At 41.1% G+C, this 26,722-nt stretch overlaps 3 protein-coding genes across 4 annotated transcripts; 2 read left to right on the plus strand and 1 right to left on the minus strand.

The window, feature by feature from the left end:
• Positions 1–900: 900 nt before the first annotated feature.
• Positions 901–4,344, minus strand: ZC2HC1C (zinc finger C2HC-type containing 1C). 2 transcript variants are annotated; one of them, XM_053979172.1, is made up of 3 exons: positions 4,182–4,344; positions 2,451–3,702; positions 901–1,776 (listed from the first exon to the last, which is right to left on the minus strand). In XM_053979172.1, exons 2-3 carry the CDS (start codon positions 3,681–3,683, stop codon positions 1,510–1,512), a joined length of 1,500 nt encoding a protein of 499 aa, XP_053835147.1. In that variant the 5' UTR covers positions 3,684–3,702; positions 4,182–4,344; the 3' UTR covers positions 901–1,509. The 2 variants fall into 2 exon arrangements, with proteins under 2 accessions (XP_053835147.1, XP_053835146.1); XM_053979171.1 differs by having other exon boundaries at positions 2,451–3,690; positions 4,182–4,343.
• A 163-nt stretch (positions 4,345–4,507) lies between these two features.
• ACYP1 (acylphosphatase 1) lies at positions 4,508–5,896 on the plus strand. Its single transcript, XM_053979174.1, is given in 3 exon segments — positions 4,508–4,728; positions 4,731–4,849; positions 5,246–5,896. Coding segments are annotated over 3 exon segments (453 nt in total). The 5' UTR covers positions 4,508–4,610; the 3' UTR covers positions 5,462–5,896.
• MLH3 (mutL homolog 3) lies at positions 5,646–26,520 on the plus strand. Its single transcript, XM_053980678.1, has 14 exons — positions 5,646–5,697; positions 6,002–6,232; positions 7,070–7,392; positions 7,494–7,599; positions 14,596–14,666; positions 15,609–15,713; positions 17,696–17,768; positions 18,409–18,480; positions 19,434–19,542; positions 22,649–22,808; positions 23,463–23,486; positions 23,687–23,768; positions 25,058–25,209; positions 25,946–26,520. Exons 1-14 carry the CDS (start codon positions 5,646–5,648, stop codon positions 26,024–26,026), a joined length of 1,641 nt encoding a protein of 546 aa, XP_053836653.1. The 3' UTR covers positions 26,027–26,520.
• The last annotated feature ends 202 nt before the right edge of the window (positions 26,521–26,722 follow it).

Raw genomic sequence — 26,722 nt, forward strand, 5'->3', positions numbered from 1 at the left:
ACTTTTAAACCAGTTATCGGAGACTTTTTGGATACTGAAACAATAGCAAGGAGGGGTGAACTGCCTACCTTAGCTCCAAAACAGATAATAATGAAGCCTGGTGATTTAATTTTAAAAACTTTTATTTAATCTACAGTTTCAATATTTTCAATCTCAGCCATTTGCCTGTCAGTTATGAGAAGTCCCCAACACATGGGTTTATTTTACAGCATCAAATGCTTCTTAGTGTGTATCCACGTGTCACCATTTACACTGCTGACCTTTAGGATCCACTAAATATAGTGGATAAGTAAATAAAACATAGTGCAAGGGAAACAGAGTTAATATTAGTAATAGACAGGCAGTGGTCCTGAATTTTTTAACTAGTGTGTTCAAATCACTTGTACCTTTCATGAATTCCCTTTCCTACCTCTTGCTATCCTGTTTTTTAAAACCCTGAAGTTAAAGCATTGGTCTTGTTTCTCTGATCAGTTTGGATACAGTAAATTATTTTCCCTTCTTTAGAGTCTGGTTTTTCTCTCAGGTTTGTACACACATTGTTTGCTGGCACAGTGCAGCAATGATCCTTTCTGGGACCTTAATGCTTTTCCAGGGTGTGCCAAGGAACTGAGATTTCTGCTCATGTATCTATAGGACAGAAGGTCTCCAACCTCTTTCAGGAGGCAGGTTCACTCATTGAAGGCTGGAGTATTTATTCGTATTCAGTTTCTGACTATTCCAGCTTAATCTAGTTGCTGTACATCTTTCCCTAGGTTCCCATTGACCACTGCTATTGCTACTGGAGGACTTGCAAAAGGAGCTTCTGGAGCTTTTTCATTCCTTGTTTGCTTGTTGCAACTTTCTCATACAAAGTAGTGATTCTTACTATGAGAACACAGACCACTCTGTGACCATTTAAAATAACTTTTACACAAGAGAACTAGTTTAATATATTTAATAATCAGAATCTAGAAAAATAACATCTTGAGAAGAAAACAAAAGAAGGGATATGTTTTTGTCATAATTCCCTCCCATTGCAGCAACCAAGATGAAATAAGCAGATGACTTAAGAAAGGGTGAAAGCTTTGCTTTTAGAGGTTCCTAGCAACTTGGCCTGCAGGAAAACTCCATTTCTAAAAATATTAAATCTGATTGTGATGGTTGTTCTGTTGCCTCAAGGGCCTGGCTGATTCAGAGTTACATTGTTCTATGTGCATGAATTGACATAAGGATTCAAACAGTAAGTACCTCCTATTGCTAGCTTTTCTAACCCCTGGAATTTCTGATGCTGAACTTCATGTGCTGAGAAAAGGGGCATCTTTTGTGGGGCAACCTAGGGTGTAGGTCAAAGTATACGAGTTCTGGTTTTCAGCTTATTCATCCTGAGCTGTTCACTTGCTGTACATAGAAGCTTGCAGCCAGTGTTGAGACTACAGAAAACAGAAATGGAAATTGTGTTTCCAAAACCTGGGAATCTGGCAAAAACCAGGCTGGGAATCATGGCAGCAGATACAGTTGGGCTCTGCCTCATCAGCGTCTCCTCTGTGGTGGAGGTGGGGGCCTATTCCTTATGTTTTTGCATTTGGGAATATGCCTCTCAGCTACTCGGGGAGCAAACTTGCGTCCACAGTAGGTGCAGGCAACATAGTCTTGATTTTCCATGGGAGGCAATGGGGGCAGGCCAGACACCTTCCTCCCCTTAGTGAGGATTTGCTCCACCTGGCGGGCCTGTGACATGATGTGGATGAGAGCCTCATGCTTCTGTTTCCAGTTGTTCTTTCTGGGTGGTGTTTTACTCTGTGGAAGGGAAAGTCAGTCAGGGCAACTGGGACCACCATCAGCCTCCATTCTCAAATTTACACTCAGAGCCCAACCCATGTCACCTGTCCCTGTGCATTCCCTGTTAATGTAAAACCCAGCCTGAGAAGCTGAGTCCCACAAAGGGAATCAGAAAGAGCAACACAAACGAGGATGTAAAGGAAATACGGATGGAAACATCAGTATTTAGAAAGAGCTTGAGGATAACCAGAAAAGCAAGCAGTAGGGCCAAGGAATTAAAGAGGGTTGCTACATCTGCTTTGCAGGAACAGAGCTGCATGTTTCCACTGCCTTCATTTTAACAGACTGTGCTGTTTGGATTTTCAGTCAGCTCCCTGCAGCCCCTGATGTCACAGAGCTTTACTGAAGCAGAACCAGTCTGCATCCTAACTACAGCAAGGAAGTGAGCTTCCTCCAGTAATGTGTCAACACCTTGATACATTATAAAGCTGAGTCAGGACTCCTGCCTCCATCTATGAGATTTTAAATTGATCTATATATCCATTTGGCAAGAACCTTTCAGGGGCAATAGCTGTATTGTATCCCTTAGCCCCATGTACATGGGAAGGTGCTTGCATCTCAGTCAGAGGTTGAAGTGGAAGGAGTATGAACATTGGATGTGGATCCAGGGAGGCAAAGGGACTGCACATTACCTGAGGACTCCTTGAGCTCTTCTGCTGCTGATACTGTTCCAGTTCTGTTCCCCTAGCTCTGGCCTTGCTAGAGTCAAACACTTTCCTCTTGGAATCTTGGTTCTTGCCACAGATAGTCATGTGTTTCTCAAGCCTTGCGCAGAGAAACGTGCGTTTGCAGAAGCTGCACTGTCCAAACCCCTCTTGCTCCACAGCACTGGTGGCCTGCATGTGTAGCATCTCTGCAGATGGGTGGTCATCAGAATCTGGGTCTGAGAGGGCAGGGAGAGAAAGGCTCTGTTTTGGGACCAGTTTTGAACAAGAAGCTAAATGCTCCATGGGTATGTTGTCTTTTATTTCGCTGTTGTTTGCTTTGTTGTATTTTGCAGCCACCTGCCACTCCTTGAGTTTCCCCACACCCAGCTCTTGGGGTTGGAGAGGTGTGGCAGACTTGGGGATAGTGTCCTCTGCAGACTGTGCCCCACTGAAGATCCCAACACCTGGCGTGTCTGCAGCTCTGAAAATTTTCTCTTCAGGGTGCGTTGTGGCCTTTTGCTCATGGGTTCTCTCCACTTCACTTTCTTTTCTCTCCTCTACCTTGATAAGCTCCTTCTCTCTTTGAATCCTCCTAAGTGTCTCCTCTGTCCTCTTTAGTTTCTCCCCTAGAAGAGCCTTTTTCTTTTGAATTGCCTCTTCTAGGTTCCTTCTATCTGCCTCTAGCTTTAGGATGTAGGCCAGCTCTCTCCTGTATGGATGGGGAGCTGATGGTTCAGGCTCTCCTGTCCAAGGGCAGAGCACTGCAGCTAACTGAGATCTCCCTGCTGGAACCATCTCTTTGCTTATTGAGCTTGATCTACTGTTTGGAGCTTCCTGCATGTGTGGGGAACTTTCAGTGTTGAGCAGTGGAGCTCTTGCACTCTTGTGGTGAGAAATTGGTTGCAGAGGATATGCACGGTCCACTCCTTCTTTATGTCTGCCTAACGATTTAGCTGACAGAGTACAGGCCTGGCTGATGAGATACTTGCTCTCTAGTCCACCTGACCAGAAGCCTCCATGCCTGGGCCTGTCCTGAGTGCTTTCTGCAGATGTAGAATAGGAATATCTTTGGTTCTTTTGTGCATAGAGATCTTTTAAACTTTCCTCTTTGTCAAGTATGAATCCATGCTGAAAGTTGTCCTTCTGGTATTTCAGTTGGGAACCAGGAGAAAACTTAGTAGGTGCCACCACAGGAACCACCGGTGGAAAAAAATCCATTCAGTGCCTGAGAAAGAGCCTGAGGTTAGAAGCAAAGCCATTACAAACAATTTTATCCAAAACTGGACAAATCTCCTAACAGTTTATGCATGGACATCGCAGACAGAAGTTATAATAAGTATTAGTAAAGGTTTTGTAACTTTTCTGCTCTCTATAAATCTTTACATTCCTTCCATCTAGGGAGTTTCCATGCTGCCTTTTCTAGTCCCAACCGTTTATGCAGCCAGAAATAAGACACACTTTTATTTCTCTTTCTGTCTGAGCCCTGCCTTACCATGGTAGCAGCAGAAATATACGGCAATGACAGAAGAATTGTTATAGTCCCCACACGGTTTCCCAGAACGTGTCCCTTCAGTTCTGGCAATGTGATTCACCACTCTGTCACGCACATCTGACATGCAGGAGTCCGACCAAGCTCGGCACAATCTTCCTGTGGCTCGTTCCACCTCATCCCCCGAGGTGTGTCGGGTGCTCCCGCCGCGGGGCGAGCGGGGTTACCTGCGGGGCTGCGCCCGGCGCTCCGCCGGCCTCCCTCCTCGGCAAGCTGCGTCGCCACACGCTGCGCTTATGGCCCGAGAGACCCGACCCCTCCTGCCGCTGCCGCTGCCCGCGGCTCCCGGGGCCCCGGCGCGGAGCTGCGTCCTCTCGCTGCCGGCGGCTGTTGCCGGGAGACCGGCGCCGCTCCGGCCGGCGCGCGCCCCTGGATCGCTCCCGGCCGCGCGGCCGTTCCACCCCGGCACGAGCGCGGCGCCCGTGGGCGGTCCTGATGCGTTATTCATGAGGCGGTGCCGGTGCATTATTCATGAGCCGGTGCCGGTGCATTATTCATGAGGCGGTCCTGATGCGTTATTCATGAGGCGGTGCTGGTGCATTATTCATGAGGCGGTGCTGGTGCATTATTCATGAGGCGGTGCTGGTGCATTATTCATGAGGCGGCGAATGAGAGACCGGCCCGATGCCGCTACGGCTCTTCATTGGCCGCGGGAGGGAGGCCACGCCCCCGGCGGCCTCCACGCGGCGCAGGCGCAGCGGGGCGCGCGGCTGCAGCAGCAGCGGAAGCGGGAGGAGGTGGCGGTGCCGCCATGGCGGACGGCGAGGGCTTGGTGTCCGTGGACTACGAGGTGTACGGCAAGGTGCAAGGCGTGTTCTTCCGCAAGTACACCCAGGTGCGTGCCGCGGTCCCCGGGGCGGGCTGCCCTGCCTGCCGGCGTGCGCCGCGCCCGCTGTCAGCCCACTGCGGGCGCCTTGGAGGGGCCGAGCCGCGGCCAAGGGCTGAGCTCCGGCTGCTGCTGAAGGGGCTTGGCTGGCATCGCGGTGCTGCTGGCTGCCCGGCCGGGTTATGTAAGCATGACTAAAGAGTGAGTTTCAGCCCAAGTTTTTCGCGTGAAAGAATATATTGAGTAGTCGAGTAAATCCTCTGCTGCTTTCCTGTTGCCTGAGCCACAGGAACTTCCTTGGAAGTCTGTGTCTTGCCAGCAAAACTGGCTCCTGTATGCGAATGTTGTTCTATTGCTCTCTTACAGTTTGGATTAACCTCATTTTGCTCTGCTTTGTCTTCTCAGGGAGAGGCTAAGAGACTGGGGCTTGTTGGCTGGGTCCAAAATACCAGCCATGGCACTGTTCAAGGGCAAATCCAGGGTCCGACTGCCAGGGTGCGGGAGCTGCAAGAATGGCTCAGGAAGATAGGCAGTCCCCAGTCCCGTATCAGCCGAGCAGAGTTCAGCAATGAGAAGAAGATTGAGGCGCTGGAGCACAAGGAATTCCAGATTTTGAAGTGACTTGGTCCAGGAAGAAGCAGTCTGGAGCATGAGCTGCCCTCACGGAGCATTGCCCCTCTTCCTCAGTCATTCAGTCAGCCAATGTTCAGCTCTAGAGAACTTTATTTTATTAAATTTCTAATTTATTGTTTTGTTCGTTTGATGCTCAGCTTTTCACAGAATTCCAGTGGGTAGAGGAAGAGCTATGTTGTCTCTGTTAAAGGGGCTGTTCAGGGCCAGAACCTCTGTTTACAAGTGTACGTGGTTTTGGGAGTTGTATATGAGATAAATCTGAAGTTTTTAGAGTGTGGTGCTCATGTGAAGGAAGTCACAGGCTCAATGCCACTAGAAAACATCGCTAAAAACATTACTTCTGTGTACTAAATGCCTCAGAAAAAAATTTATTTTATCCCAGAACTTCATATTTTATGTAGAATAAAATTGCTTGGATTTCGCCTCCTGTGTGGAATGGATGTCGGATGGAGGGTCTGAGTGGATGACGGCTCTCGGAGCGGGATCTTGTTGCCAAAGCTGCCCCTCTCCCTCCCCGCTCCCGCGCAGTGCCGCTGTGCGGGAATGGCCGGGAGAAGCCGCGCTTCCCGCGGCCAGGCCGAGCTCCCGCCCTTCCCGGCCTCATTGGGCCCAGTCCCCTGGGAACTACAACTCCCGGCGTGCTCTTAGCCGGGCACCGCCCGCTCGCGGCTGCGCACGCGCTGTCGCCCCGCGCGAGGAGCCCGGTGGGCCGGCCCCGTCGGTCTCGCGCCGCGGCCGTTGCGGGGCCGCCCCGGTCCGGTGGGTGCTGAGGGCGCGAGGGCGGGACGCGGGAGCGGGGCCCGGGCGGCCGGGAAGAGGAAGCAGAGGGCGCTCCGGCTGTGAGGGGAGGGCACGAACAGCGTGTGGTGGCGAGCTGAGCCGCGGGTCCGCGCTGCCCTCCTCAGCCCCCGGGGCTAGGGAGCCTCGGGAGACCTGTCACAGCGGCGGCACCGGATCCCCAGGCACGGCTAGCAGGCCCCTTGAATGCCACTAGGAAACCAGTAGGCGCCAAGGACTTGAAAACAGTGGGTTCTCTTTCGCATAAGCAGCTTGTTCTTTGTGCCTGACACCCATTACCAAGCCTGCTTTACTCCTTTCCTGGAAAAGTAGCAGCCGATGCTGTTTGACCAGGAGTGTCAATTTTTGTGGAGACGTAGAGGTGGAAACAGGAGAAAAGCAGCTTTCTGCCCAGTTCTTGGTGATATTTACTCTATAATTCTGATGAAAATTGCAGTAGAAACCTTTTGCTTGCAGGTCCATTGAGTTTTGCCTCATACGGTAGGAGTGTGATTTGGATATGCTAAGTTTGAGAGCCCAGCATTTTGTTAGTAAGGAGCTTAGACTCAGGCTCTGGCCAGCTACCTTGAAGGCACTAACAATGTATAGTCAGAGCACGAGCATGAAAGTAATCACAGAAAAAGCCTCTGAATGCCAAAAAAACTAAGGAAAGTGTATTTATGAGGGTGAATGAATAAATCAAATTCTTTTCAGGTCTTTAATTTGTATTTATTTAAGTTTTTTCCCCTTGTCTCTCTGTGTTTGAAGGAACATGGAGCAGTAAGCTCCCTGCAGTTTCTTGTGTTTCTCATCTACCAGATTTTGACATGATCAAACGTTTGGTGGAAGATGTGCGAGCCAGGTTGCGTTCTGGAGTCACTGTCAACTCGCTCGGACACTGTGTTGAGGAGCTTGTCCTCAATAGCATCGATGCCAAAGCAACATGTGTAGCTGTCAGGGTGGATTTGGAAGCTTTTAAGATCCAGGTGGTGGACAATGGCTCTGGGATGGGGAAGGAGGACCTAAAGGCTGTTGGAAAGCGCTACTTCACCAGCAAGTGCAGCTCAGTGAGAGACTTGGAGAACCTGACTTTCTATGGCTTCAGAGGAGAGGCTTTGGCAAGTATAGCCAACATGGCCAGTGTAGTGGAAATCTCATCTAAGACCAGCAGGACAGCAAAAACATTTATGAAGCTGTTTCACAATGGGCAAGCACTGGAAGTATGTGAAGCTGAATTGAACAGACCAAGTGGTGGAACTACAGTGACCGTGTGCAATCTGTTCCATCAGTTACCAGTGAGGAGAAAGTGTATGGATCCTGTGCTGGAAATGGAGAGAGTGAGACAGAAGGTAGAGGCTGTTTCGCTAATGCATCCTTCTGTTTCCCTTTCTTTAAGAAACGATGTTTCTTGTTCTATGGTGCTTCAGCTCCCTAAGACAAGAGATGTATACTCTCGGTTTTGTCAAATTTATGGACTGGGCAGATCTCAGAAGTTGCGAGAAATAAATCACAAGTCCGGGGGATTTGAGATAAGTGGTTTTATCAGTACTGAGGGACATTACAATAAGAATATGCAGTTCTTGTATGTGAATAGGAGGCTTGTTTTAAAGACAAGGCTACATAAACTGATTGATTTTTTATTAAGAAAAGAAAGTGTAATTTGCAAGGCAAAGAGTGTCCCTGCAAGCCGACAGGCTAATTCAAGTCCTGGTCGCCATCGCTGTGGGCCAGAGTTGTATGGGATCTTTATTCTCAATGTAACCTGTGCATACAGTGACTATGATGTGTGCCTGGAACCTGCAAAGACTCTGATTGAGTTCCAGAACTGGGATGTTCTTCTAACTTGCATAGAGGAAGGAGTGAAAATATTTTTGAAACGAGAGCATTTATATATTGAACCATGTAGTGAGGACATCAGAGAATTTAATGAACATAATGCCTTTTGTTTGCATAATGCTCCACTTCTGAAGCCGTCAATTCTTGACGAGAAGAGCATCCAGGAAAGTTTTAAGAAAGCATGTAATGAAATTGTGGATTCTTATGAAATATGTAGCTTGCAATCAAAAGATGTCAAGAGGAAATCCATTACTGGGAAAAAAAGTTCAAGTCTTATACAGTCAAGTAAAAATATACAGGAAACTAAAAATGCCCCAGTTCAGAACACTGCTGAATCATCTGAACCACGTAGAAACAATAAAGCAGAGATTCCATTGCCAAGCAAAGATGACACAGTTTCTGATTTAATTAAATCAAATACCTCAGAACAGAAGCCAAAATACACTGACAGTTCCCAAAAAGTATCTGATATTCGTCTGAAACCTTCAGAACATCTTTGTTCCTCTTTCAGTGGAGGGGCCAGATCAGAAATAAGAGAAATAGATGGTTGTGGTGACCTAGGGGATTGTGCAGAGAATAATATAAAAGATATGGGCAGCCAGCAAGGTCAAGTAATGCAGGAAAGCAATAAGGTTCTTGTCTTAAATAAGGATGTTATTCAATCACTGCTTGAGAGAGAAGACTCCACTGAAGCAGCAGTGGGATCTGAAACTGTCTCTGGAAGTTCATTAATGAGACTGCGTAATGCAAGAAGAAACAAGGGGACAGCTGAAGTGATAGATGATGCCAGAAGAGGGGTTGTTAGTTCAATACCATTAAAGTTGTGCCTTACAGACCTCATAAAAAGTGTTATGCAAAATGAGCCCCCACATGACTGTGAACAAACAGAAACAAATCTTGCATTAAACACACCGTGCAGGCCTGGCCCTGCCAGTGCCAAGGATATTTTTGACCACAAAACAAATGTTGTGATTCAGTCTTCAAATGCTAAGGGTATTTCCAGTAATACTAATAAAGAATATACAGCTTCTCTTACCAGAGAAGTATGCATGACTGATGGTAATGAGAACAAACCTTTGTCACATCGGCTGAGGGAGGAGATAGCTGTGCCTACTGCTACCAATAAAAGACGTTATGAAACTTCGAACAATATGGAATTGCCACTGGCAACTTCTTCAGGTATTCCTCGCAAGAAGATTGTTATCAAAAACACTAGAAAACAGATAGCTGTGCCAAGATCGCAGCCCTCTAAGAAACTGAGCTTGTCCACACAGCTGGGATCATTAGAAAAGTTCAGGAGGTATTATGGGAGAGTTAAGTCTACGCTACCAACACCCACGTCAGAGCAAAATGAATGTGGTCTTGCAATTCTTAATTCAGAAACTAACCGTGATTTTTCAAAGAATGGGAATGGCAATCATGATAACTTTGGCAGTTGTGAAACTCTACCTGCAGAAGATACATATTCTAATAATAGTAACCAAGGTTTTGGTTCCTTAGAAAAGACTTTATTTTGCAGTGGAGAAATGTCACAGGACAAACGGGCCCTTTGTCAAAGTCCTTTGACATTGTCTGATTACTCTGTGGTTAGTAACAAAACTACAAATTGTAAAAGATCTCCAGGATCATTATCATCCAAACTGTCCAGAATGAAAACTGATCACAAAGAAGTAGGACAACTTGGTGAACAGTTCCAAACAGACTCAAATAGAAAAGATGACCATTCTTTTGATCATGAATCCTCAAATAATGATTTTTTGTATAATGTTTGTCAAACATATAAATCCTCAGTGGAAAAAATGAGGGAGTGTAAGTCCAGCATTTTTAAGGAGGCTGTGTGCTCGCAATCAGATGGTGTCATAGCAGAGTCTGTGAAGAGTCCTATCAGCTCATCACCACTCAGCAGTATAGAAGGAGAGTACACAGTCTCTTCGGTTTTATCATTACCTGCTAAAAATGATTGTACTAACATCATTTGTAAAGATAAAAGTACATTAGGTGAATCCTCAGAACAAAATATGAAAGATACTGAGGTTCCACATGTGACCTTACAAAGGAACTTGGAATTCTCTGCTGACAACACAAGAACAGACAATCCCAGGAATGAGTTGTGTTCTGTCTGGCTGCAAGATTTTGATGCTTTATCGGGTAAGACAGTATACATCAATAAAGCAACGGGACTCAGCACCTACGGCACTCCTCCTAGTGAAGGATTTCAAACTGCCTGCATTCAAGATATAACAACAATGGCTGTGAATGTTGTTTCAGAGAATGGTAAGAAGGGGTGGTTGTTGTAAAAATGGGAGGAAAACTGTTCTAGGTGCATGAAATAATCTTGCTGGCAGCACCTGAGAGCTTTTACTGAATTAGTCACTACCTTATAGGTAATAGCTGCCTGGAAAACAAGAAAGTGTTGGGAACTACGGAGACAGTGAAACATTAACAGTAAAGACAGTAAAATTAAAAGATAATTTTTAATGAAATGGTAAAAAGAAATTTTGTCAGCATCATGACAATTAACAGCTGCCTAGTTTTCACTGGGCATCATGACATTCTCTGTGATAACAGTTACATGTAATTGTTGTCACATATAAAATGAGAAACATATTTCAAAGTAAGTGTACCAGAAAAGTACTGTGTTTTTTATCATTTTGTCCTAAACAGTTATGTTTCTAAGAATGTGTTGTTAAAGAGAGCCTTATATTAAAATGACCTTTTTTCAAACTGCATACAAAATTTAAAGCAACCCTTGAAAGATGAATAAAAAATCTAACTTCACTGAGAATGTGTAGTCTCCTGACCATGGATTTTAGAAGGCAGGCGGTTTTTTCACACTTTGTAGCAGATGTTGTACAGCATTATTGCTGTTTTGAGGTGGACCTTCTCTACTAGTGAAAGAACCCTGCATTGTATTATTTTTTTAGGGTCATGGTGTTCATGAGTCTTCACTGATCTGTCTGTTGGGTTTTGACTTTCTGTATCTTCCTAATCTAGGTTGTCTGTCTAGTACTGTCTTTGATAATTTTCCCTTCAATGGATCCATCTGTGTTCTTGCTGTTGTTCATTCTGTCTATAGGCAGATTTTATGAGTTAAGATGTAGCCATTCTTGGTGTAGACTTTATTCTCTACTGCATAATTTGTTTTGAAAAAGTAGTTTGGACTTCTTTCTAGTTACAATGTAAAAAATTTGTCTAATCAATTGTCATGGCCTTTGGTTTGTTCCATTTTTATCTGTTACTTCCTTGTTTGTCACCAGCCACAGAAACACTGGTGCAGTAGGTGTTTCAGTTGTTGAGTTCTTCCCCTTTATGTATAATAATTGATGCCAAAAGCTTTTAATATCTATTGTGTTCCATTGCAGAAAATTTGATGCAAGTTTTTATTAATCAAAACTACTTGCAAGTGCAAATATACACTCCTTGACTAACATTTTAGTTTCTGTGGTATACCAATTTTGTTGCCCACAGTACTCTTTAGTAACCAGCCAAAGCCCTGAGATGCAGACCTTGACCTCCTATCCAAAATGTTAGATAGTGCATTCATGTTTATAGAGATAATACCTCATGTACCCTTATGCTTTCAGATGATGTAGAGTCAGTAGGTTTTGAAGACATATATCTTTTTACCTCCCATGGCACTGTTCTTAGCCTTAGCATTGGTGTTACTCTCCGTTGTATCAGTGGTGCCAGTCTTTCTAAACTGTGTCAGTTCTTTGGGGGGATGTCTGATTTTATTATTATCTTAGGTTAAGAGCTGCACCTCCCAAATCTTCACAAGGTGTTTGAACCGTGGCTAGATCCTATAGGTCTTAGGTTTTCAAAGTTCAGCAAACACATTCTTTCATATGTTTTTGAACCAAAGGATGTTTGTTCCTTTCAGCCATAGGAATAAACATAACTGTGTCCTAATACAGCATTCACATCTCTTAATATTGAGCACTGTTTCGGACTGCTGTTAATACCCAGGAGCGGAATAATTTCCTCACTTGTATGCTTTCATTTTGCTTTTTTGAGTAGTGTTAGTAACCCCATGGTGTTGACTTAGAATTTTATAGCCCCTAAGAATAGCATCTCATACACAATTCTAGGGAAGTTACACTGCTTAGCAATAGGTGGAAGTAGGTAAGAATAATCCATATCCTCTTTTTCATGACAGCAGTCACTGTCTGCCATCTTTTCCAGCCACAAGCCACATGCTTAACAGAGGTGTTAGATTTTGTAGGCCAGACCCAGGCATCTTCATACTGATTAAACTGATTGCTACAGGAAAATTCATCAAACTTAATTCCACCATTGGATGCCTTCTTGAACAATGCATTTGTAGTGGGAAACTATCCTAGCTCAGCCTGATCTTTGTTGTTATGCCAGCTATATTGGCAATTTTTGTTCCTTACATTATGCTATGTCATTACACTGGTGTATCTTCATAATCTAACTGAGGCAAGTGAAAATGAATGCTCAAGTATGGTAATTGTATGGAAGTTGCCTGCATGAAGTATACACATTATTATCCTCAGCACCTTTTCTGATGTTATTGTCAGAAGAATCATATTAATAGTATCTCTGCCAAGTCTGAAGTCTCACCAGCCTTGGAGCAAGTAAATCCTAACTTTCTGAACAATATATATCTTGAACAAGGATTTTTCCTTCAAGAAAAAACAGGGAGATGACTCTTTGTCTATTACATGTATAAAATACTGGACCTGCGTTGTTACAGATGATAGATTCTTCCATGAACTTGAGAGATATTGTCTTTTCATGACAATAGCTATAAAAGTTCTGCCAGACTCTGAATGAGGCAGCATTCTTCAATTTGCCACAGTTTAGCAGGAACTACATCAGGCCATTTTGTCCTATCCTCTGGGTTTTGTGACAATGGGATGCTGAGTTGCTCTCCAGTGCTGGGCTGCCAGTTTGGATTCTTGAAAGGATTCTCAGTCCCCAGGGTCACTAGTCCTCACTAGAATGGAGCCAACAGTCAGGAGTCTATGGGCTGGCCTAAGATTTTATAGAGCCTTTTCACACTGAGCTTATCAGCACACAGCTGGTTTTCTTTGGCATTGTCACTCTGCCTCTTTTCCTGAATGCACACCCTTAATTTCTTGGTAGAAAGGAACTTTATTAATTCCTTATTATTTCACAAAGAATGAAAGACCGAATTGTACCAAAGGAAGGGTGAAATATTTACCAACGTGCTGGAAATCTGAGCCACTTTTCTTAATTCTCTTGATAACAATACAAGTTTGTAATATTAAATCATTTCTGGGTGGGTGGGAACATATTGTTGGACTAACTCTGTTACATCATGTGGGCTCATTGACTTGTAGCTTTCAGTTTTACAAATTCCTGATAACTGTATTAAGTATTGATAGGAGTGGTGATGGACTGACAGTTTTGCTGCTCCTTAACGGGGAATTCAACAATGTTTTGCTCTCTGATAGATTTCTCTATGAGTCCTTTCTCTTTGGGGAAAACACTTCTGGTTACATTAATTCTGGAAATAATTATTATAAGTTTAAGGCAGCAGCCAATTTTTAAATACAGTCCTGCAGAAACCATGGTAATATTTTTACATTTCCTGAGGCATGTATATCTGATAATTCTCAGCTTTGCACATATGTGTTGTTATTTCTCAACATTAGGTTGCAAAATCTGTGCGATACTCAAAATTTTACAGGGTTAAGCACATGCTCTTTTGTAAGAATATAATAAATGTATAGCTTTTAGTAATTTTGCATGCTGCTTTTTTGTTTAGGGTTTCAGTTCAGATGCCATCCTTTTAGAAGTGAGATTGTGCTTCCCTTCCTTCCTAGACCTCAAAAAGAGAAGACTCAGGCAAGCCAGAATCTGAGAGGTAGGGCCAGCTTTCCAGGACACAGTGTTCTGTGGTAAAAACAAATCAAAGAATTCTCCCAGATGTCCCAACAGGAACCCAGAATTACTCAAGGTCTGTTAACAATGGGACTGTGTGAGTCATCTCAGATCTAGAACGGGAAAAAAAAATTTGGGTTGAAGACAAGTTAAAGAATACTTATTTACAGGATGAAATACCCAGTTCTTTGTTGAATTATGTCATGAGTTTAAAGAATAATTACCTACTCCCTTCTTTGTACTCATTCCAGCCTTGGAATGTGAAAAATAGCTTCAATCCTCAGACTTTTTTTTTTTTTTTCAGTGGAAAGGATGAAATAATCTTTTTGGTATGTAACTTTGTCCAGAGGGAGTGGGTAGCTAAAGAGGTCTTTCTTTCCCTACCATTCCTCCACCCCTTTTCCAGGCCTATTGAATTGTGCTGCAGCATTTTCAGAAGTCAGAAGGATGTGCATTGCCCTTCCTAGTTAAAGCAGACAGTAAAGAAACCTAGTGCCATGTTCCATTATTTATTTATACACTCTCCCTTTTTTATGAAAGAAAAAAAGAAATAATACTTGTGTGAGGTTGAGGTCCCCAGTGAACATTCTATTGACAGATGGTGGTAGTTCTTGTATTATCTGTGTTTTCATTCCTAGATGCTGAAGGGGAGTCTCTCCAGTCATTGCTTTTGGAATGGGATAATCCTGTTTTTGTTCCCTGCCCAGAGGTAAGTATTACCTTGTATCTCATGCTGAAATTGGAATAATTTTAGATTTTTTTATATTTTGCAAATATAATGATTGTTGCATATAAGTTATCCAGGGATATATTACACTATGGACCTGGAAGTTTTGGTTTTTATAGACTATTTAGATGCAAGTCATTTTTGTGGATTTATTCAAAGAGAGGCAGTTATCAGGCTAATCTTTCATTTTACATAATTCCAAAACCGAAGCATTGTAAACGGTCTTTCCCTCTATGGAGATAGTCATCTCAAAATTAAAAGTTATCGAATGGCAAAATTGTGTCTATCTATAGAGATAAAATAACACAGGTTTGAACAGGTCTTTAAAGTGTATTTTAGCATAGCTGTTTTAAAAGCCTGGCAGGATTACAGCATGTGAGAAGGAAACAATGTTAGAGCTTTTAGAAAAACTTCCTTTGCTGTCATGAGGTAGCATTATCTTTAATCCTCATGTTGTGTGTGTGTAAACATGTGTATGTAACTGTTTCCACCTGCAAACAATAGGCATGGAGCTGCAAACCACCTGCTGGTAAGTTTCTGGAAGGGAACACTTCTGTTCAGTCCTTGCAGTGACGTGTGCTCTGACTCATTGCGGGGTAATACATTCTTTGTAATGCCATCCCCTCAGAGCTCACGTAGGCGGATAAATAACTTCAGCTTTTGATAGGTACTTGGAATCAGCTGGACTCATTGAAATTAGCAGCTAATAGCCAGATGGGAAAGATACATGGGGACAGAAGCAGAGGAATTGCCAGATGATTTTTTTAGTTGGTGTTATTCTTGTGTAGAAAGCTTGGTTTGTGAAACACAGAGTTATTTCCGGTTTTTGTTAAAACTGGTTCACTTGAAGTATTTGCTGTGTGTTTGGGGTTTTTTTTGCCATATCATTGAGCCTTTCCTTGATGTGGAATCCTGTTTTTACAGATTGCAGTTGATGTGACCAGTGGTCAGGCTGACAGTCTGGCTGTGAAAATTCACAATATCTTGTATCCTTATCGTTTCACCAAAGACATGGTCCATTCAATGCAGGTACAATATAATCTATTATTAGCTTTCATCCCTGAAATCCTACTCAGCAGATGGGATTTGCTGATGATGTTTCTACCTGGTAGGAAAGAAATATCCAGCAAAACAGTTAATATTCCTAATTTTCACAAGCACTAATAGAATTATAGGTCATGTGTGACATGCCATATCTTAGTATCATCTCATGGTTAGTCAGCTATCTGCAAATGACTCTAAAATTACTTGACTAGTATGATTAGATCAAAATCAAGAGATAACCCTGTTACTGCTGCTTAGAAACATTATTAACTAAATGATAGTTCAAAGTACAGTTTTTATATTTGTTGTTTAGCATTTTCTTAGTTCATATTTCTCTTTAATCTGTATCCTGTATCTTCCTTTTTTATTTACCTTAGAAATGGAATTCCTTAGCAGAGTGATTTCAAAATCAAATCCAAGATTTAATGGAAAAACTTGAAAATTCACCCTAAGATTTATGTCTGCACTTAAAAGTGATTTTTAAAAGTGGCATAATAACATCACATTTTATTATTTCCGTGTTTTTTTAATCAAATGTTTTGATTGTTAGCTTAAAAGCTAATGTAAATATAAGTCTTCAACTTATATGTGTGATGGTTTGCTTGGGTAGAAGTGCCAGAGTGGATTCTCTCTCTCTCTTGCATCCCAGTGACAAAAGGCTTACAGGTCCAGCTGGCACTACTCTTATGCAGTCAGGTTGCTGACTTTGAGATTGCAGGTTCTGACTGTGGGAGGCATTGTAATGTTCATCTCCAGGGTGGACAAGGATTCAAATGATTCCCTTACTTATGTTGTGAGTGCATGAATAATAGGAGTAAATGAAGTTACTGTAGTGAAGAGGTTATGTTTCACAAAGACAAGAGAAAAAAGAGGGAGAATGGAAGGTAGCATTTGTCTGTTTTCTCATAATAAGAACTGTTCTTTAAAACTAACTGAATGTTTCTGTGATTACCTGTGTCATGTTTTCCTTTCTATGTTTTTAAGAAGGCAAAACTAGAGGAAATTACTACTTCCTATCTCTGAAAAACCTAAATACTGCCTTCAGTACCCTATAGCAATTTTGAGAATCTCTCTACAAAAGATTAAAAGCAGAAAATGTTGCATCATGCAACAGGAAAAGAATAAAAAGAATCATTAGTCTTGTATCCCTGCAAAGAAATAGAGTCATCTATTAATTTTTACCTACCAGGTGAACAATGCACATGTTGTGAAACAGAATTCAGGGTGAGCTGTCTATGCGACATTGTGAGAAATTCCTCCATAATACCATATCTATATATTAGAAATCTAACAATAAGATACTGAAAGCATTGTGCACCTCATCTCAGTATTGTGTGTTACTCTGGTTGATTTCTGGTGCTTGAGGGGAAAGCAGAATCAAGTCACAGAGGCAAATTCTAAATCAAAAAATGAAGGGAAAAATTGCTTCCTTTCTTCTGCAGATGATTAGCAGGTTAAAAGAAGTTGTTTATATTCTCTTCTGGTGATATCAACAGATCAATTACTCAGAGTCACTGTGCACAGCTTTCATTCCCAACTCAAGGAGGTTTCTACATGACCATTTCACCTTAGAACAGTTAGTACTCATGCCCTTATTACTATCTTTGGAAAAGTTTATCCAGAATGTTTTTTTTATATTTTGAAACTTTCTTTTAGATCCAGACTAAACTGTTTCATGACCATTTAATGGTCATTTGACCTTCTGCCAGTATTATCTTTTAGCTTAAATAATGTCTGCCTTTTCCATATTTAGTTCCCATATTTAGTATTGATAAAGAATAACTATATAGCTTCTCAGTCTAGTTTTGCTAGGCCTTTTGGGTTAGGAAAGATGTGGCTTCCAGTCCTCTAGTCGTCATACTAGCTATTTGTTGGTCTTGATCCATTTTGATTGTTGTTTCTTTTGTTTGCCTTCATTTTAAAAATAATTGTACTGCTCTATAATGAGTTTTATGAGTATCTTACAGGTTCTTCAGCAAGTGGACAATAAATTTATCGCTTGTTTAATTAACACTAGGAATGGAATGGAAAAAAAGGCAGGTAAGACTGGTTAATAGCATGAAGTTGAAGTGGCTGTCAAGTGGACTGCAGAGGGAGCACTGTCTTATTTGTAATCTTGCCTTGGGATGATATTGTTAGTAGAGGAAAACCTTAGTCTTTGCTTGAAATTTCTTGGATCTTCTTTATCTTTATTTTGGACATTGCTGAGTGTTCCTACCGCCTTCAGATTAATGTTATAAAAATAGATAGTACTCAAATTGCTAATATCTTTCAGGCTTTGTTTGCAGTGTCTGGACATATTCATTGTTGAAGCTTTCTGAAGCTGTACAAAAAAGGCATTCAAAATCAGTAGTTTTTGTATCATTTTAAAGCACTGTGTCAAACAGAACAGTTTATAGGTGATCTCTGCTCTCATTCTGAAGTTAGATGAAGATGTCAATAGACAAGAGTTTGCGACTCAATTTAATTACCTAATTTAAGCACCATTTTGGACCACTGAATTTCTGTTCTGTAGTAACTTTATGTTCTGCCAACACAGCCTCCTCCTCACTTTGTTTCTGTGAAACAAGCTGTTACTTATCTTCTAAATGTGGCCTCTGGGAAGTGGTTATTCTTCCTGACTCCTGCAGTTGTCTGGTACAAAGTTGCCTATTTCTCATCTGTTGTGGTACATTTTTAGATGGAAACCTCTTGATTTTGGTGGACCAACATGCAGCTCATGAACGGATCCGCTTGGAGCAGCTGATTGCAGGTGAGGATTCAGGTGGTCTAAGAAACAAAGATAATCAGTGCACAGAAAAGTACAAATGAGCTCTCTGGGATGTACAGAACTTCACATCTTCATCCTGATCATAGAAGAGTGCAGACATTCAGTATCTGTAGCAATCCTAATATTGGCAGCTGAAAATTCTTACAGCCTTTCCAAAAATAAAAGATATACTCCCTACCCACAGAACTATTGAACTAAAATAGTCCTGACATAATGAAAGAGCAGGAAGACTGATAGGAAGAACAATGAAGAGGAAATAAAACAACATCAATAAGTTTGTGTGGTTATACTGTGAAGAATAAGACATGGGATGCTGAGTAAAGAGCCTAGTTAATTTGGTTCCTTTTTAGCTGAATACTGTGCTTAAAGCCTAAAATTTCCACGGTCTAACTGTTTGCAAAGGGATAATAGTCTTCTGTGTAAACTCATTAGCCATTGGTTTCAGTGTTAAAAAGCACAATAGCTATCCATCAAGTACTTAAAAATCATTGACCTTCTCTTACATCAACAAACACTGCGCAGTTCCTGCCGAGTGTTCCAGGAACTCTGCTCCTTTTGGTCAGGTACTGAAAGAAGGTAAAGACTGAAGGGAGAAATGCTTAATGAATAGTATTTTAACTCAATTTATGTCTGACTTTTCTGTGGAAAAATAGTTCTCTCTGAGTTGAACCAAATATATCAGTAGGTTGTTTTGCTATTTAGGGTGACTTTTTTTTGGAACTGGTGGGAAAAAACAAAGTGGCATTAACCAATCCTTCCCCAGAGACTGGATGTCTGGCTTGTGACATTCCCAGTCCTCCACAAGTTTCAAGAGAAGGCATTCTGTGGTCATTTTTTAATCCAAGCAGAGGATTACGTGCCAAACCAGAGGGTCATTAAGGGTAATGCCTCCGTAAATATTTTAAGAGGGATACTTCTAAATGCTTCATTCACAGATTCCTATGAGAAGGAAGCTGCAGCATGTGGCAAGAAGAAAATACTGTCATCCTCCATCTCTCCCCCTTTGGAGATTGAAATTACTGCAGAGCAAAGAAGATTTCTACGGTTAGTAGTGACAAATAGCTCTCAATTTTGGGGGATGGCTCTGTTGACCAGGAAGATCTCTATATATTGCCAGGTTACCATGAAACTCAGGAGGAAAACTGTTGATTCCTTCCTGAGCAGAGCCCAGTTGGCTCTGTCTGTACTGAGGGAAACAGATACGCTTCTTAGGCACGTTGTTACAACATCTCAAGACAAAACCCCGGGGTGTGCCATTCCTGTGCCTTTGCAATGTGCTCTGATTTCCCTGGGAAAGTAAACCTTCATGTGTGGGCCAGAAGACTGCCAAAGCAGCTTCCAACAGTTCCTCCTGTCTGGGCCTCAGGACCTGGGAGTGCACAAAGGAGTGCAGTGCCCAGACTGTTGACCTAGGTACTGACTTTACAGGCACTTTTTGAGAAGAGGAGGATGGGGTATGGAAAGTCTGTATTGTGAATCCTTCAAAAACACATTCCTTTTTCCTAGGTGACTGCCAAGAGTAACTAATGAACACTGTTTCCCAAATGTTTCAGAATGGTGACCTAGCTACAATTAAGATATTTAACTTTTGTACTTCAAGAGTCTATATACAGATTTATTTATTGTTGGACTATTGCAGACCTATTGGACACTCATCAAACTTTCTTTTTCCCCAAATCCCTGTCACCTGCCACATGCATTCGTGAGTTTTTTTCAGTGCATTGTTCTGAATTTTCAGATGAAGTTCTGTCAGTATTACCTCATTACTGTTCTTTTTTTTTTCTTTTTGTGATTCCTGTGGCAAGCTCAACAGCAGCTGATTCAGTCCTTATTAAGATTGTTGCCTGTTACAGGGATACACTTGCTTAGTGTTGTTCATATTTCAGTAATACTTGGATATCTTTGTTGTTCCCACCTCTCAATGATGTTGTTGCTAACATTATAATTTTTGTAAAGCCTCTTGTTCAACATCATTTTTGCACTCATCTGTGAATGTCTTTCATTTCTAATAGATCTACTTTCGAGAATGGATGGCTAAAATTGAATACAATATACTGAGTGAGAGAATCTCATTGATTTGTACAGTAGCTTTGCAGCTGTGCCCATATTGTCTGTTTATTATATCCACACCTGATATTTGGTCTGCTTTTTTGGCTACTGCTATTTGCATGAGCTGCTTCTCTGTGGATGGTCAAGGCAAAGAAACAGAGCAGTGGGGGGTTATTTTTTGAATTTGTGTTGCTTATCTAGAAGCCAGCCAAAAGTAGAAATAGATCAAATTACTTCTGATAATTTGTATTTAGGAGGAATAAATTCAATTTTTCTCCCATTTTTCATTCATCCTACTGATTTCATTCTTCATTTTTCTACTTGTTTTAAATTCTGATTGAATTCAACTTTGTCTCTAGTCTCAGCTGACCAAAATAATTTTGTGCTTTCTACAGTTTTGCTTGCTTGACCATGCCTCTTTTTTTCCACATCATTAATAAAGGATACAGATCAGAACTCGTGTTGAATGCTGACCATCTGTTGCCAGCATACCTTGCTTCCGTAGTCTCTAAATCATAATAGATGTTGCTTCTCTATCCATGCCAACCTTTTGCATTTCCTTTTTTATCTGCTTTTAAGTGGTGGCATTGAAGGCTTTTTGAAAGAGCTAATACATTCTGAGAGCTACTTTTTTCATCAGGTAAATCACAAACATTCTACAAAACTGAGAAAGGAAGTAAATCAAAAAGGCATGTGTTTCTTCCAAGGACACTGGTTGAATATTCAGCACAGAGCGATGCCAGTTGTGATTTTCAGCAAGAAGCTTACTGGTGCTGGCGTACTAGTACTTTTATGGTGTGACTTAATTTTTCAGTCTGTATTAGCAGTTCATCCCTTTGCAGTTGCTCTGTGAGACTATCATTACTAAAAAGTTATGAATGAAAAGTATTAAGTGAAAATGTAAATTATATTGTTATTGTTACTGTCAGACTGTGACCGTATTCTGTGGTAAAGTTTGGTGTAATAAAATAACTTGTCTAAAAGACCTTTCACTTCAGCCATGCTTGCAATTTAATTGTTCAGCTGGGCCTTTGGTTCACCTGCAGCTTTGGTTCTGTTATTTATCTACTAGGCATTGTAATAATGCATTGTTCTGTTGACTCTCTTGAACTTCCTTCTTTATTTTTTCTTTTAATAATAATTTTTAAAAAAATAGAAAAGCCCAGTTGACTTCAATAGCTGCTTGGATTTTGTCATTTCATTCACAATGGACTTTTTGTCTTTCTTTCTGTATAGCCTGCTGAAGGCTATACATATCTTCTTTTTTTTGAGTAGAATTTCACATGCCATGTTCATATGGAGACTAATAATTGTATCCATATGAGAGACAATTATTTCTCAGTATTGATTTAGGTAAGTTTAGATTTGCTTCTTTCTATTTTTTTGTTCAAAGAATTTCTTTTCTAGGACTAACCTTTACCACCTTTGTTTTAAGTGAATACTCCCTGAATTAATGAAGTATATATTGCTATAGTTGTTTTCATTTTGAAGATAAGCTCTCATCTGTCTGTGAAGTCTCATTTTTGTGTGTATTTTTCCATCCACAGGCTGACATATGTCATAATTAACTAAAGGTTGTTCTTTCCTGTGTTCTCTTTGCTTAACAGGATATAAAGTTCATTAAACCATCATAAATTTCTAAAATATTTTTTTCAATTTTAAGTATTCGCTAATACATATTAATTGAAATCACAGTTTTTTTAGATTCGACTTAAGGTAGTCTTAATGCTGTGTAATTTCAATACTTGGAATGTTTGTATGTTGAACAAGACATCTTGTGCATCTTCAGAAAATGCAGATTTATAGATTGAGAAATAAGGCCTCTCTTCACATAATACAGGAACTCTTAGATGTTGTAGTTGTGGAACATAAAAAATGCATCGTTGATTGGAGTGAAAAAACATGTCTGAATGTAAGCTGAAAGGGCAAAATTACTTGGAATCTCATGAGGCATGGATTTTGAGATGGGAAACTGTTACAGGAAGTGGTATGAGGAAACCATATATGTGGCCTGCAGAAATATTTACATGTGCTGTGGAGTCATAGATACAGTGGTTGATGTCTTATTTCTGTTGTTTTTTTTTTTTTTTTTTTTCCTCAGATGCTGCTACAAAAATTTGGAGGACTTGGGTCTTGAATTATCATTTCCTGAGACAAACAACTCCTTGATTCTTGTGAGGAAGGTGCCAATGTGTTTTATAGAAAGAGAAGCCAACGAATTACGACGGAAAAGACAACCTATCACTAAAAGTATTGTGGAGGTCAGCTGTGGATATGGGTGAAGTTATGATAGTAGGTCTTGTTCTGTGTTCATGGCCCAGGGTATTGCAGGATCTCTGTTATGAAGGAGACAATGAAATCCCCTGGCAAATGTGAATGCCATCCTTTTTAGTAGCTGAATAGTCCCCAAACTGAAATCACTGAACTATAACTGAAATGATAGAAGATTGTTTCAGACTTGGACCAGTGGAGAAGCTAAGAAAAACTGTATATAGCAAATATATTTTAACAGTTTACTGCACATGGATGATTAAATGGACAGTAAATGCTTGAAGGAACAGGAAAATTATTAAATGAAGGAACAGTAAAATGAATAAGTCCTAACAAATAAGGTTTATTTATCAGCAATATTAAAGTTGCTTCCATCAAATCTCTACATGGTCAGTGGGGCTTTCTAAAAACCACTCTTTCAGATGTTCTGCAGTTTGAGGGAGAAATTTCTGAAGTGATTACTTGAAGTGGGAGGTCAGGACTTCCACCTAGATCTTCCACACTGTGGTCAGTGTACTATGAACAGTATCACATTTTGTTATTTTGGCAGTCACACAGTAAATGATACACAGATGGGAACAAAGTAGGGTAGGGGGATGGAAGGGAAAAATAGCAACTGATGACATTACCTTTTCTCTTTCTAGGAGCTTATTCAAGAACAAGTTGAGGTGAGTTGCTGTCTACTTCTGGAGTTGACTATAACATCCAAAGCTTACTGCGTGAATCAAAGGGAGTGTGTTGAGCTTCAAATGAGAGAGTGGACTAAATAATCCCCTAGCTTATCCTCATTTTTAGTTTCCTTTGTGTTATGGTTCTTTTTTCTCATATTAAATGGAAAGTAACGTGATGTTCCCTTTACTGCTTTTAGCTATTGCAGACCACAAGAGGAGGAGCACGAGGGACACTGCCTCTGACGTTTCTGAAGGTGTTAGCTTCCCAGGCCTGTCATGGTAGGGAAACTGTACTTTTCTTTCATTCCTTCTCCTTTTGGCTTTTTTTTTCCCAAACCTTTCTCTCTACACATCATCCTCCCTAGGGCAGTGTTTGGATATGTTTGCAGCTATTGTATAACTTTTGTATAACTATTGTATAACTATTTCTTAGGGTTGAGGAGGTAATGCTCACAGGCAGCACTAAGGGATAAGCAATACTCCCCCAATTTAGTAATGTATGGGCCTAACATTCTTCCCAACCTTCATGTGAAACATATAGCTCAGAGATGCATTCATCTGTGTGTGCTCTCAACAATTCAAATAACAGTTCTATGATGGGCCAAGGGGGAAGGTGCTAGAATTTGCTTGAAAGCATGCAGGAAAGAACATTTAGCAATTCTTTCCAAATTTTTAATTTCAAGTATCCCAAGTGGTAGTTTAAGTGTGCCTGCAATATTTTGAGTACTTTTGGAGGGAGTGTGGTAAAAATTTACATCTTCTCAGGGAACTGTTGCTTTCTAGCACCCAGCAGTGAACAAGCCTTCTTGGTGTTGACTGCAGTAGCTCCAGCCTCTTGTTGCAATTCCTGTGCCATATACAGTATCAACAAGATCACACTGAAAGGGAAAATGTGAACCAGAAATATCTGTTTTCTCCACAGTGTCTCAATTTTCAATTGGCAGTCAATAGGTTTTGGATTTTTGTCTCTAAAAAAGTCTCAAGGCTGAAAGCATATTGCAGATGGTCTTGTGCATCTGTAAAGGCTAAAGTTTGCAAACACCTCTGGAATAACTCCCTAATATTCTGCTTGAATTTCCTCTGGACACCTTTAAGTGCTCACTTGTGAGAATGCACTCAGTGGCAGGGCTAGCACTTGGTTTCAGAAGTGATACCTGTCCGTGGCAGTCACAGAGAGCCACTAAAGCCTATGAAACTGTTAGTAACTGTTGTTTTGGTTTAATACTTCTTGATTTGTGAACTGTTTCCAACTTCAGCTGTAACACACAGAGAAAAAAGCCCATTTGCCTCTTGCAACGTTAGCTGAAATGCCAAAATGTAATAATCTTACCGTTCATCAGACTTGGACTACATTAAAGTTTAAGCTGTGGAAAGTTGATCCCCTTATACAGCAGACTCTTTAACTGAACTGTGCCCCAAGTCTGCCACACTGCAGCTTTTGGGTTGCCTTTGCAGCCTCTCAGTAATCTTTGGGAGATGCCCCCAAAGTTTTCACTAAAAACCACAGCTGTAGAAGGAAGTGGAGTCCTCTTTGGCAGCAGGGGCAAAAATGCGTCTCTCTTTTTCAGGAGCTATTAAGTTTAATGAGCATTTAACTTTGGAGGAGAGCTGCAGGCTTATTGAAGCTTTGTCATCTTGCAAGCTACCCTTCCAGTGTGCTCATGGAAGACCTTCAATGCTGCCTCTTGCAGACATAGACCATCTACAGCAGGAAAAACAGGTACTGTGTGGGACACACCTCTGGTAATCCGTGTTCTGGGTTATCAGAGGCACATCATTTGTGTGTGTTAGAACTAAGATTGTCCAGTTTGGAACTGTCATCACTGGCCTTATATTACTTGACTTGTTACATATTGTTATCAATAAAATAAAACTTTAGGACAAAAGCCATCTGTCCTGTAAACACTTTAGCAAGGATCTTACCATATATTATTTGAATAGTCACACTGACTTGAATAGTGTCCCTAAGGTTAAGCATACAGCTAAAGTGGTTGCAGTTTTGAAGTGTAAAATTCGGAAAACATGGAAATTCTGAAATTCTGCTAGTGGCAAAGATGCTAATTAAACAAATGCTTTCTTTCCCAAAGTTTAAGATGCTATAAAATGAGGATAAAGCACAGGAATAGCAACATTTATTAAAAAACGATAGAATGGTTTGGGTTGAAAGGGACCTTAAAGATCATCTAGTTGCTATGACTACAAACGCCTTCCCCTAGACAAAGTTACATTTAAATTATATTTAAATCAGGTTACATTTAAATTTAAAACAAAATCATTACTCCTCTCTTTTGCTATTACTGTGCTTTATTGTTATTAAATTGGATTCTGTTGAAAGTCAGGTGGGACTTTGAATTAGATATTAACTTAGGAATGACTGTATTAGGGCAAAGAGTATGGAAACACTAAAACTTATTTACTCAATTTTGACTTGTGCTTCTTAATTTTTCTCCTTCCAGCCTAAACCAAATTTGACTAGACTGAGGAAGATGGCACGAGCATGGCAGCTCTTTGGAAAAAAAAAACCAAACCTATTTTAAAAAAAGTTAAAGCTGTAAACTGCAGCTGCCAGAAGCATTGGTATGATCCATGATCCTGTTGTTAGACTACAATACCCTGTGTGGAGCCAAGTTCTGAGGCAGCACAGTCACCAAAGCTCTCCTCCTACTACTGACCAAAGAAGCAGAGACCAGCTAGGAGAACATGGCAGGGGGAGCCCACCCTTGGAGCCTGGAGAAGCATCTTCAGCATTAAGGAATAGCACTGTAAGTCTAGGCCCTATGTCAGTGCTGGACTGTTGGGTGCAAGGAGTTGCAGCCACTTGCAGTTACTAAAGCAAAGCACTTATTTTCTGCAAGGACAGCATAATTCTGCATAATACAGAGGGGAATTTTAATTAGTGTATTTTAGAGTACTTTGAAAACTGGAAGGTATTTCTTAATAAAGTTCACACTAAACTCACTCCTTGGGCTCATGGCAGTGGTTGGAATGAGGATTGACCAGCTTCATAATATATAGTATATAACTTTCTCCAGCTCCTTGCAGTTTGTGTTCTTGAGTGAGAGATTTCTAAATCCCCACCTAGCCCTACAGAAATAACTAAATATCCATTTTGAAGACAACTGCTGATGGATTCCTACTCCTATCACATTTACATGTGAAAACACACTGTAAAGTCTGCTACTGCATCATGTAATGAGTGCAGGCAACTGACTACACTGGTAAAACTCCTGCTA

This window comes from Vidua macroura, chromosome 6 (assembly GCF_024509145.1).
Source record: "Vidua macroura isolate BioBank_ID:100142 chromosome 6, ASM2450914v1, whole genome shotgun sequence".
NCBI classification, from domain to species: Eukaryota; Metazoa; Chordata; class Aves; order Passeriformes; family Viduidae; genus Vidua; species Vidua macroura.

Coding starts and splice junctions, on each gene's coding strand:
- ZC2HC1C (XM_053979172.1), bottom strand. CDS start 3,683: ATGGATTTTTTTCCACCGGTGGTTCCTGTGGTGGCACCTACTAAGTTT. Junction 1,777..2,450: donor AGAGCTCAAGGAGTCCTCAG/GTAATGTGCAGT, acceptor TCCCTTCCACAG/AGTAAAACACCACCCAGAAA.
- MLH3 (XM_053980678.1), top strand. CDS start 5,646: ATGTTGTCTCTGTTAAAGGGGCTGTTCAGGGCCAGAACCTCTGTTTAC. Junction 17,769..18,408: donor TGGAATGGAAAAAAAGGCAG/GTAAGACTGGTT, acceptor GTACATTTTTAG/ATGGAAACCTCTTGATTTTG. Junction 22,809..23,462: donor TCACTAAAAGTATTGTGGAG/GTCAGCTGTGGA, acceptor TTCTCTTTCTAG/GAGCTTATTCAAGAACAAGT.